We start from the raw sequence: 12,775 nt of genomic DNA, 5'->3' as shown, positions 1-12,775 counted from the left end.
TATAATACAGTATAATCTGGGTCTATAAATGCTGGAACATACAAAATATTTTGTATGTAATATAAGGAAAAAAAGCTAAAGCACCAGGGACTTATCATAGCATTTCTGTGTTACAGAAATAACACAGTGCATAGTTTATTTACAAAACAAAGTGAATTTACAAACCCCAAAAAACACTGCAATTTGACTTGACAGGTAGCAGAAATCAAGCAGAAATTGACTTGGTGCCCAACCACATTACAAATTTACAATATAATAGGCCTATTTCTGTTCATATATATTATGTTAACTAAAAGTTAAGAAAAGTTTTGGAATTGGCCTAAGCAAGAAATTAAATCGGTGGACCGTCTGGGCCAAAAAGGCCAGGGCCGATTTTTTTGTCCCAGTCCAGCCCTGGTTGTGGATAGTATGTCCAGAAATAAAGCCAAGTCACTCATTTAGTGGCAGAATCCATTATGTCTACAAAATTATTTAAGATATAAGCTAGTATAAGTTTAGCTAACTTGCAAATCCCGAGGATAGCCTACTGTAGCAGACCATACTATGTGACAACGGATATGGGTGTTTTGTCCCTCAGGAGTTTCCGTAGGCTTGATGCTGAACGCATTTGTGAAAGTTATGAAAAGAGACAGAGTGTCTTTTTGTCCACAGGGTCATATAGGCCTACAATTAGATCTAAACCGAACTTACAAAGAGCTCGGTACACTACCAAATTTGAATTAGTAATGTTGTTAGCGATGCTAGCGTTATTTTGCTAGAGCTAGCTAGCCTATAACATTTCACTGGGTCTTGCAGCTGTTTGATTAACTGAAATTATTATGAAATGTTACGTTCTACTAGCCATTTGCCTACTTTAGCAAGTCACTGTATTTTCAAGCCCTGATAGTGTAACTGAGATAGCCTAAATAATTCCTCTTTCTAGTAATAAGCCCCCGTTCAAGTGTTTAGCATTAAATTAGCTGCACGGTCTTTAGAAATCTTGAGATAAGACACTTTTTTGTTCTAAAACCGGATTGTAAAAAAATGTGAAATCGGAGTACAAACCTACTGTCTCAGTTTGTCTGTTATTGGAGTCAAAGTTCCAACATTAACTTACACAGCTACTGTAGGCTTATCAACATTCGTAAAAAAAATTCAGGAAACCTAAACCCAATGCAAACTTTAAAACCTACTTCAAATATTAGGCCCTTTTCAAACGCGAAAACAGCGTGTGGAGCTGTGGAAATATTCTTTATTCTGCTGTCTGTTTTTCTAATTCTTCTGTATCTCACAACAAATGTCTCTCTGATTTGAATAATGCACCGCAACGCAACAAAATAAATGCTTCTTTCAACAAGATGTCAAATGAAATGTCAATCAGCATCAAATTTCCAGTAGCGAATTACATTTTGGGGTGGCAAATCAGATGTCAGGGGACGCCAGTGCCACCCCGGACACCCCTCTGAGTCTGGCTCCGCTACTGTCTCCCATCTCTTTATGCGAACTCCCACCTTCCCCTTGACCCTCCCGTGAATCAACCCGTTCGCCGACGCCTAGGGCCGTGACAAAGCGTCGGTATTTGACAACTTGGGAATGAGAACGGGTTGCGTGAATGCATATGCATGACTCGGAAAAGCGCAAATTGCCATTTTCAGTTCCCGCGACAGGCAGTCTGGGCTTTACCCTCGGTGCGGCATGTTTGTACATACCTCGCCATGCTTTTACGCGCAAATTGCCAAAACAAATACGCCTGAAGTGGGCGCAAAAGCGTTAGTAGCCTACATGATCGGACCCTCTGTGTTACGCTTTATTAGTGTTGAATCTCAGTCTACATACAAAAATGTCATGTACACAGCCAACCCACCACCATCAGATATAGGTAAATGTGCAGCCATGGACTGCTAGGGTATGTGACTACACAGTGGCAATGAAGAGATAAGATAAGGTTGACGATATCGCTATGGTCATAACCAGTCACACCGTATAGATGTTGTAGTGACAAACCAACTACATTAGGAATGTAACAAAAACACACCAACATCATGTACATCAGACTTTGTCTTTAACTTACGAATGTGCAAATATTATAATTGATACACAACAGTCAAGAACTTAATAACAAATATTTTGACATTACCATCAATCTACAACTAGTAAGGGACAAGCTATTTTTTAATCTCTGCTGAACGGTAAACTTTACCTACCAGCCACGAGACAACGACATCATCCTCAAACAGAGAAAGAAAGCCCCAGAAATGCCTGGACTGAACCCAGTTACCATGGAACTAAGTAAGGTGGAGTCATCATTTTAGGTCCATAACAGAAACACATCATAATACACTTTACACTGTTGTTTGTTTTACAATTATGCATATTTTACATTAGGATATAATATGTAGCAGTTGGTAGACATACATTTTGGGATAGTAACATCACAACCATAAAGTGTTATTCTAGTTAGTTAACTAAGTTATAGATGCATAACTATAACAAATAAGAAAACTATGTTGTGACATTTATTTCCCTTAAAATATCTTTATTTGCCCACTTACAGTATGTTATGCAAAATGTAGACAGGACTGTCAGGATATCACATGGTTTACCAGTGTCTTTAAAAGAGCAGCAGTGAAGGGGACAACACCACCACAACACCAATATCCAACACCATCACCTCTTCGCTTGACTTGCGTTATATCTTTTTACTTTAATGTAACAAACAATGGAAGTTTCACAGAAACCAGCTAATGAGCATCCTAGTTTTAAATACAGGCCACAAAAAATGAGAGTGGTTCACTCCTGTGTTTTGAGCCTCGCACAAAATAACTCGAATGCATGACATAAAAACTTCCCTTGCCTGGAGAGAGGGCATCTAACGGAGGGTCTACACATCAAACTAGCGGCTAGAAAAATAAATGAAGACCCTCATACCACTAGAACCTCTCTCAGACAAGGTCAAGTTTGTAATAACTCTGAAACATTTACTGTCAGGTCTGCGTACGCCTTGTGAGGCAGATGAACACATCCTTCTGCTAGAGACAGACGTGCTGGCCATGGACCACCCAGCTCTAGAACATCCTCACCCCCTGGAGAACAGAGAAGCAGATAACACACAGCTGTTAGAACCACAGTTCATGTTGTTAACACACCTAATGTTCCACACTGTTGTGTTCCACACAAAATAGTTTAAAAGAATTGTGGCCATTTGAATGTGATGGACTGTGTCGTTAAAAATAACAGCCCAGTGTAACGACTTCATCAGTGTCTCACCTGGTACATGCTAGCCTTGGGGACCCCTCCCTGAGTGGGTCTGTAAGGCTCCATGCTGACCATGGGGAATCCTCCCTGGGTGGGTGAGAAAGGCTCCATACTGGAGCCCTGGGGGAATGGGTCCACCCCAAAGCCCTGGTCCTGAGACACACAACAAGTTACACTGAGATTGAATTCCTCTGAACCCTGAGCTTCCTTCAGCTATACTTCAAAATATTTTTGGCCAAGTAGATGATGTTGGTTAATCGAGTTTCATTTCTAGATTAGTTGTATGTCTTTCCAAGAAATTGGTTCCTTTGTACACAACATGAAGAGACAGTTAGTTCTACAGAAGTACCCTCTTCTTTTTGAGACTATAGTATATCTGTGTCTTAGGTGACCGACCAGGGTGTAGTTGTCCATCTGTAGAAGGTATTCCAGGGTCTCCATGATCTGCTCCTTACGAAGGGTTTGGAGTCTGGTCCGGCCAGGGGACACGCTCCTCTCCAGCTCCCTCAACGTCAGCTTCAGAGAAACAGCAGCACACTGAAGGACATTCAGACCTGCACACATACACACACACACACACATGCAACATCCCTGTTCAGGTTGTGACTTCTGACTAAGAATAAATACATTTATCACAGGAGTGGATTACAGAAACCTAAGCAATAATAGCACCTGTATGTCTGCATCTACCTAGCTGGTGCCTGAGGGTGTAACTGTACAGTCATCTCAAGCCTGAACAGGTTGCTAAAGTTGCTTGGTCATTCCTGAGGTATGAGACCCACATCACGCACCTACCTGCCCGTGAATCCTGTTTTTCCGTTCCAGTTAGTGCACTCAAATCAAAATGTATTTGTATAGCCCTTTTTACAAGCAATGTCACAGAGGGCTTCACATACACCCATAGAACTGCCCCTCAACCAACCTAAACCCTCGAGGAAGACAAGGAAAAACTCCCAGAAAAACTCACTAGAGGAGAAAACTCATGGGGTCTTAACTGGTCTAATAAGAGTTTTGTGAAACGTGGAAAGGTCATTACATACCGTACTTATCAGTGGCTTCAAGGTCAACATAGAATCCCTCCTTCATCAGTTTCATCAGAACCTGAAACATAAAATAGTGCATGACGTTTTTTTACTTGAGGGATTAACTTTTGTAAGGCAGGTTTATAAGGAAACATACAGGAGGCCCAGAGTTGCTGGTAGGGTAAGGGTAGGGGCAAGGTTAGGGTTAGGGTAGGGGCAAGGTTAGGGTTAAGGTAGGGGCAAGTTTAGGGTTAAGGCAGGGGTAAGGTTAGGGTTGGGGCAATGTTAGGTTTAGGGTAGGTGTTAACACACAGAATCCCCACGGTTGATTGCAAGGTACAGGACAGGTCTAACAAAGGCAACAACAAAAGCTCAATATAAAACGCAGTTATAAAAAGTGCGGCTGTGAGATTGCACAACTTGTTACAACTTGCACAACCGGTTAGCTCAGAAGAGGAGTTGTTTTCTTCTCACAGACTTCTACAGAACAATTAAAGAGGCCCAGCTACCGTCCTACCTAAAGTATTCTGTTGATGTGATCAACAGGTTGGTGGGAGCTGTCACATTGATTTGGTACTAGGAATGATGTTATTGAAGTACTAGAACTCTGGTGTAGCTGACCTACCTCTACAACTCTGATGTAACCGTTCTCTGCACTGAGATGCATGCAGGTTTTCCCAGACCGGTCTGTCTCATTAGCAGTAGCACCCATCCGGACCAGGTCTTCCACAATCATGTGCTGGTTATTCTGGGCCGCCAGGTGAAGGGCAGACTGGGCAGAGAGGGGTCAAAGGTCAGGCAGCCATACAAGCCAATTAAAGCAACCATAACCCTATATACTAAATTGAAAACATTTGTGGTGCAGTTATATATCATAACAAAGTGCTGAGTAACAAAACAAACTACAAAGTTGTTAGGATAGAAAGTGCTGTCTGTTGTCGGCACCTTTCCTTCAGAGTCTTTGAAGTCCAGACTGTTGAGAGCGGCCATCCTCTTGGCGATAGCATATACCAGCGCCCGGCGCCCCTCAGTCACAGCTCTGTGAAGAGCTCTGTAGGGAGACACAGTAGGGAAGCACACACTCATCCACCTGGTGCTACTGTTTGAAGTAGCAATGCACCAATCTAGAATCACACTACTTGTATCTGTAACTATTCACTTTTTCACTGTTGTCCTCCTGGTACTGTGTGAACATAGCACAGTGTGTTTTACCATGTGGCTGTCCCAGAAGGGTTTCAGTTACGATGCCAGAGTAGCATTGCTGATCAAGGATATTTGCAATTTGATGATGGTATGTGAGGTTTCTCAGAAGTGAGCTGGGGTGGGTTGGCAACAAAGGTGCTATGAGAAGCATTTTTTGCATGAGGAGTGCCAAAGATGGTTCTTGGCTTTAGCTCTGTGAGTTAGAACAGACCAGGGTTCAAGCACGACTGCTTCTATCAGGCCTGGTGGTACACGTGAGACAGACACGTACCCTTCAGGGACCCAGGTATTTCATTGAAGTAGACCAAATACTTATGTTTCTCCCTAGGATTATGTTTATGTTTCCCCCTGAAACCCCCCTGTGTTCTCTGGCAGAACCAGATACCGTCACAGCATATACACACATACACCCTGTCTTCCATACTTACATCTGGCCATTCTCATCAGTGTCTAGGAGATGGGAGTCGGACACCTCCCTGATCAGGTTCCCTTCGTGCTGAAGCTGGTTCCAGAAGAATGCAGTATCATTCCAGGCCTGGTACCCCACATCTGGGGTGGTGCTGGGGGGAGAGGGGACCTGGTACTCACTGAGGCTGGGGGAGTAGGACATGTATGACCCAGGGCTTGATATCATGTCGTCAGAGCCCTCGCTGTTGTACCCCCCCAGGGGGCTGAGCTGGTTAAGGGCAGTGGAGAGGGATCGGGAGAGGGGCAGGCCTGGAGAGGGGTGGTCTAGGGGCAGATCACTCTGCTGAGGGCTCTTTAAATGGTAGCTAAACAGGGCCTCAGGGCTCCAGGTGCTCTCACTCGGGTCAGGGGAGTACACTGGAGAAAGAGGCTGGGAACAAGGGCTGTACTTTGGGGAGAGAGGGCTGTAGCCAGGGGAGAGAGGCTGGATTGGAGGGCTGTAGCCAGGGGAGAGAGGCTGGATTGGAGGGCTGTAGCCAGGGGAGAGAGGCTGGGGAGGAGGGCTGTAGCCAGGGGAGAGAGGGTGGGGAGGAGGGCTGTTGCCAGGGGAGAGAGGGTGGGGAGGAGGGCTGTTGCCAGGGGAGAGAGGCTGGGGAGGAGGGCTGTAGCCAGAGGAGAGAGGCTGGGGAGGAGGGCTGTAGCCAGGGCAGAGAGGGTGGGGAGGAGGGCTGTAGCCAGGGGAGAGAGGGTGGGGAGGAGGGCTGTAGCCAGGGGAGAGAGGGTGGGGAGGAGGGCTGTAGCCAGAGGAGAGAGGCTGGGGAGGAGGGCTGTAGCCAGGGGAGAGAGGGTGGGGAGGAGGGCTGTAGCCAGGGGAGAGAGGGTGGGGAAGAGGGCTGTACTCTGGGGAAAGAGGGAAAATAAGTGTGGTTGGAGGGTTTCGTTTCAGATCCTCTTCCAGCACCTCAACTATGAAGGCCAGCTCCTCCAGGCTCTTGATGGAGTTTTTTTTCTGAAAGACACAGAAAGCAAGGTGGGGGTTTTACTGTTTGCCGCCAAACAGGATCTTCTTTACGACTAGTCTCTGTTGCATTAGTTTAAAAGGAAGTTTGTCCATTGCTCCACACACACACTCCCAGGACAAACACAGGGACAAGACCAGGCCAGTGCTGGGTATGGGCAGTGAAACACAACATGTCTGGAGCTAGCAGTTAAAACACTGTCCTCAGGTCCTTTCAGACCTGAGTAATGAACTAATTCCTGATTAGGATCCTGCTTCACAGAGCCCTGGACTCCCCACTCCCACTCAGGACATGGATCCCACTCACATTGTCGCCCCTGCGCTCTCCCTTTGTGTTGACACGCCTCTTCTCTCCTGTAGGAGGAAATAACCGTTTCAGTCTAGTCTATCTCTCTTTAAAGATGTGTAAATAAGAGGCCCTTGCGTTCACAAGACAAACCGACCCTGAAGATAAACAATGTTTGATGTGAACAATCCCTCATCCTGAGCAGCAGTTAGAGTCTAGACAGAGAGAAGGACTGAGCCTCACATCCTTTTGGCTGTCTGACCTGCAGGCCAGTAGAGCTAGTGCCCTGTCACATGAACAGTAACCTGGCAACATGCCTGGGTTTAGGTCTACTAACCTTTAGAACATTTTCCATGACTCCCCTGTGGAGACAGTCATATTATTAGTGTGATGTATCATCTACCCTAGTCTGCAAAGTTAGTGTGTATGTGTGTGTAAGTGTGTGAGTGAGTGTAAAATGTGTGTGTGTGTGTGAGATGATGTGTCTCCTACCTGAGGGTCCAAGCCCTTGGCCAGGCGTATGGTCCTAAGCATGTCTTTGACGGGCATCTTGACTCTTACTCCCAGGTACCTCTTCTCTGCATCCAGCTTGGAGGACTTCAGCCCTGGGCACATGTGTGGGGGTGGGGGGGGGGCACATGAGAACACACTGGAGCCAATATCTTAAACAAAAATTGATCCACGCACACATGCCTATTATCATACACCTCACAGTACAAGCATGAATACATGCATGCATAGGCAGTATATGTAAACATGCACACTGATGTACACACATTCTTTACGTATCTTTTGGCCCAAAAACCTTTTTTTCAATAGCTGTAAATTATGCATGTATAGCCTACTATAGGATTTTATCTAACATATGCAAAAGCTAAAAAATAATATCCATGACAATGAAGATCTAAACTTTTTGTACATATATGATAGTTTTCCATTCAACTGTGAGCAGGCAAATTAGCAATTGGGACTGACCTGCCCTCCGTTTGACAGCGACACTGTGAGAGCTGGAGGTATGGACATCCGGGCTTGACGGAGTCTCACCTGCTATCGGCGAGTGTGGCTTTTCCTGTGGGGATTCAGATGGCACACTTGAGTAGTGTCTCCCGGATGGCGCATTAAGCCTATCATCGTGCCCACCGCAGTCCCTTCGCACGCCTCCATGGTCCACAGACTGTCTTTTACTTTTAAACCGAACCCTCAATGCGCCCATTTGAAATGATTGTCGAAAACAGTGGAAAGAAAATACTGAAAACAAACAAAAAACGTTTGGTATGGAAGAGGGACTGTAAAGACCACAATGTCACCTGTCAGGGTTCTACACTGTGAATGTTGAAGGTAGGACCTAGTGTACAGTAAACTAGTGGGAGTTAACAAAGAGCCTTGAGGCCACACCTGTTTCTCAGGTCAGGGCTAGCATGTTCGGTCCCAAAGAGGCAGCGAGATATGTTTCTTCCCCGAGGGTTACCAGGGGCGCTCTGTAAGGAGGCCGTTCCCAATAGGGCCACCTGAACATTCCACATAGCTCAGTCTCTTGTGTGCATCGTGCTCTCAAGTTCACTGTCAGGTCTGGGTGTGAGGGCGAATCCTGTCGTATTCTGGCCTGTTTTCCTTCATCCCATTTGATGTGTAAAGCTTTGTAGGTTATGTATGTATGTATGTATGTATGTATGTATGTATGTATGTATGTATGTATGTATGTGTGTATGTATGTAAACTTATTTTATGTATTTATCTATGTGTACAATTCATGGAGACCTACTGAGTTGGACTGACATAAAGCCTATTTTACTTGAAGTTGTCAAAACCAGCGCCGTTGTTGGACATAAAACTCTACTGGGGCACAGGCCCCTATTCATATGCCTTTTTTTCTTTTAAGCTTGCTGCGCACAATGCACTACGAGGCTATAGAAACTGCCCTTGCTTGACCCACTATACAATAGTTCAGGGATGCAAGTTTGATATCAGCTTTGGCAGGGACATCAATACTTAATGTGAGCGTGCAATTTTTTTTTGCATTCATTTGAGCGCAAATACAGTTTTTTGAGCTTCATGTAATATTGTTTTTATGTTTTACTAAAATTAAGATGATTGGTAGGGCCTATCATTTAAAACTATCTTTAGTTTTGAAATGTTTTCTTAGCCTACCTCAATTCTAACTTGTGTGCCAACTCTGAGTCTGACACCTGGACTTGCGTGCGTGCTGCAATGGCTATTTGGCAAGCTCAGAAGAGCGCGCTGACACGGAATTCTGCGTGCATCGGTTTGTGTTTTCACTTACAAGCATTGATTGGGATACTGTATTTATTTCTTCTGGGATTATCAATCTAAATTCAAAATTCAAAACTACATTTTTATTTTTATTTGTGCCCCAGTAAAAAGGGTCTAACGACGCTCCTGGTCAGAAGTATCACAAAAAGTAATGGTTTCATACAACAACCACTAGTTCACCATGACCAGACCAGGACTTTAATGTTTAGAAGGTGGGTCGTCTCTGACACATTATCTGCACCTCTTGGCCCATGCACCTGTTTGAGTTTGAGGAGGACCAGTAATGAAGCTCAGCGCTGCCCCCTAGAGGATTATTGAGATCAATGCCTTGACCTCAATTTATCTTTTACCCTAACATTGGATAGTCACACATGTACAATCTCATGGTCTGGATTTTATCATGCAAAATATAGTGAGGCTGGACACTTTTTCTCTAGGCTACTGTTCCATTCCGCTCTATTGCTCTATGTTTTAGTCTGATTTGTGTGGATCTTTTAAACTCTTCTCTCAGATGTCCTCTTCACGTTATTATTTTTCTCTGTACACTATTGTTAGAGGTCCTTTGGTTCCATCTGCTGCACTTGGTGTTGTCACATCGTGGTGCAGAGGGTTGCTGTATGCAGTTATTGCATTCTGCCTCTAGGTGGCAGTATTGGAGAGTAATGCACCTTCAGTGCTCTAAGTGCTTGAGCCAGAACATCAGTGTGTTGGGGCCTCTGACGTCAGCAGAGGTTTGGGGGTCTCTGACGTCCGCAGAGGTTTAGGTGGTCTCCTATTTATATCAGAAGAATCACAATCCATGAAAACTGTTTGGTTTGCTTGTTCATTTTATGCTTTAGAATGGAACTGGGTCATTCCAAAATAGAGGACCTTTTGCAAGAAAAATTGTTTTAGTCTTTAATAGGTGTGTTTTTTGCATGTTCAAGAATTCAGTCCAACAATGATTATGATAACAGGGTTGACAATTAAAAGTTTGGCAGTATCAGGGTTGACAGTAACAGGTTTGACTTTTAAGGCTAAGGTTGGCCATTACTCACCATGTGGTGAAGGTAATGAAGTCCCAACACAAGCTCTTCTCCTGCCTGCCCCCCCAATGGTGGAACCATTTCCTCAAGGATCACAATGACTCTTGCTTAGACTGTTGCTCTTGTTGGTTAGTGGTAGCTGATTTAAACTGTTGTATTCTATTTTAGTTAAGCCTATTTTTATTGCTTTCCTACAGGTACACCTGCACTTAGAGATTAATGTTGTGTAATTTTTAACTTGTTTAACTACATGCTCTTATGGTTTCTTCCCTTTAGCACTATTTTTTTGGTTGTTCACAATATGTACTTCTTGTTTTTGACTACCCGCAATGCTGTGGGGCTATCTTGTTGTTATTATCAGTGACCTATGCACTTTGTAAAGCTCTCTCTTGGAAGTCGCTTTGGATAAAAGCGCCTGCTAAATGAATAAATGTAAATGTAAATGTAAACCAGCTCCCCACCTCCATCAGGGGCACTGACTGTCTCCCCACCTTCAAGAAAAGGCTCAAGACGCACTTGTTCCGGGAGTACAACGGCACTTGCTTGGCTGGACCTGATGTTAGTTTCCTCCAGGATCACAATGACTCTCATTGAGTGACTTGTTGCTCTTGTAGGTTAGTTATAACGAAGTCTTGTACTCGCTGTGAAATATTTTACTGCTGATTATTCTTCTACAGGTACAGTCCTGCACTTTTTGTGGTGCATGTTGTTTTAATTTGTAACTTGTATAACTGCATGCTCTTATGGGTCTTCCCTTTTGGCACTTGTTTATTTTTTTCACAATGTATGCTTCATGTTTTACCTGAACATGAGTTTAGTTTATATGAATTCAAAGTCAAATCCATTATGGGGACACAACACAAGGTGGATCTCCTGCAGGAAGCATCCGCACAGCTTTTCATCCAGTTCAGACCAATTTCCCATTTGTCCTGTAGATTTCTAGACTACCACTTGATGGCAGTGTCTCTCTGCATATCTGAGGACAGGTCAGAGATCCTGGATTCAGGTTCAGAAATGTTTTACGTAATCAAATATGTTTCTATTCCATTGTGGTGTTTTAAAGGAGTCTATCTGGGGGAATGTGCTTGATAATGGGGTGTGCCAATAGAGTGGTAGGACTGTGGAAATACACGCTATTTTACTCAGAACTTTTTGTTCTGTGTCTTTCCCATATAATCTTCCTCTCTCTCCCAAAAAAACAGACTTCCCTGTAAGCATGGACTGTTAAACAGGTTAATCCAGCTGTGTTGTGTTTGTGTGTGTGTGTGTGTGTCACATCAGCCCCCTGCACCAGTATCTCAACAAACACATCAGGTCAGCTTAGTAAATTCTATATGACTCAAGCAAATATGTACTTATGGCTAAATCACTGTTAAAACCCACAGAGAATTCATCATCTACTGTTAACAATGATTCGGATAGCGGGGCTGTATGTGTATTTATGTGAGTGAATGGAAGTTTGTATGAGTGTGTTTGTGCGTGTGTTTGTATGTGTGTGTGTGTGTTTGTGTGTGTGTGTGTTCGATGGAGAAGTTATTGAGTAGAGACACCAACACCAGGAAGCATACATGCCTGAGCCTGCATGGGCACAGAAGAAAGTGTTCATCAAATGGGTTTCATAATCACCACAAAGCATCTATTCACGATCAGGGCTTTCAAAGTATGTTTGCCATTGGGGTTCTGTCAGATGATAAACTGCAGAATGCAGCAAGTCCTCTCAGGAGGAGGTTTGAAATGGCTCAGGTGTCTCCGGAGGTTTCTGGTGAAATGTGTTCATTCACGTCAGAGTTGACTGAGGTACACCGGGAGAACTCTCCTGTTTAGTTCTGTTCATTGAAGGAAACTGCGAACGGTTCACTCCTCTGCTTGTATGTTGTCACCCTGTCATGTCCGCATGCTGCTGGGAAAGAACTCCATAATGCAGTTTAGAGCTGTGTCCGGCTGGTCAGCTTAACAGAACTGGATCAGACAGGTCAAAGCTGGATACTGGAGGCTAATTTGTGACTGACGGACAAATAAATATCTAACAGGTCCGTTCCTTATTCTCGGTGGGAGGCTTAGGCGGGGGAACACATCTAGGTTATAAATGTTTGATTTGCATGGAAATTAATCAAGTGAAAGTGCCGTTTCCTGATGAGGTAGCTGCAGGGCTGTGTTTGCTGTGTTGAGTGAAGGGTGGATGTGGCCTGCAGGCTGTTCAGTGCTGTTCCTACCTTGTCCTCAGTGGCAGGCTTAACTTTAGTGTAAGCCTGGTGTTTAACCAAGATAAACTGTGAAGAGAAATTGGCCATTTTGTGAAGCGTGACTG

At 44.2% G+C, this 12,775-nt stretch overlaps 1 protein-coding gene across 1 annotated transcript; it reads right to left on the bottom strand.

Annotated features, from left to right (window-relative positions):
* Window positions 1-2,024: 2,024 nt before the first annotated feature.
* On the bottom strand, window positions 2,025-8,514 carry zgc:113279 (uncharacterized protein LOC553749 homolog). Its single transcript, XM_047035988.1, has 12 exons — window positions 8,147-8,514; window positions 7,664-7,776; window positions 7,509-7,533; window positions 7,193-7,239; window positions 6,688-6,876; window positions 5,888-6,417; window positions 5,202-5,307; window positions 4,882-5,028; window positions 4,275-4,335; window positions 3,631-3,788; window positions 3,247-3,387; window positions 2,025-3,062 (listed from the first exon to the last, which is right to left on the bottom strand). The coding sequence occupies exons 1-12, from the start codon at window positions 8,382-8,384 to the stop codon at window positions 3,045-3,047; spliced, it is 1,773 nt and encodes a 590-aa protein (XP_046891944.1). The 5' UTR covers window positions 8,385-8,514; the 3' UTR covers window positions 2,025-3,044.
* Between the last annotated feature and the right edge of the window lie 4,261 nt (window positions 8,515-12,775).

The sequence above is a fragment of the Hypomesus transpacificus genome, chromosome 15 (genome assembly GCF_021917145.1).
Source record: "Hypomesus transpacificus isolate Combined female chromosome 15, fHypTra1, whole genome shotgun sequence".
NCBI classification, from domain to species: domain Eukaryota; kingdom Metazoa; phylum Chordata; class Actinopteri; order Osmeriformes; family Osmeridae; genus Hypomesus; species Hypomesus transpacificus.
The sequence above is the reverse complement of the archived record's forward strand: the minus strand, read 5'-3'. Positions and strand labels throughout refer to the sequence as shown.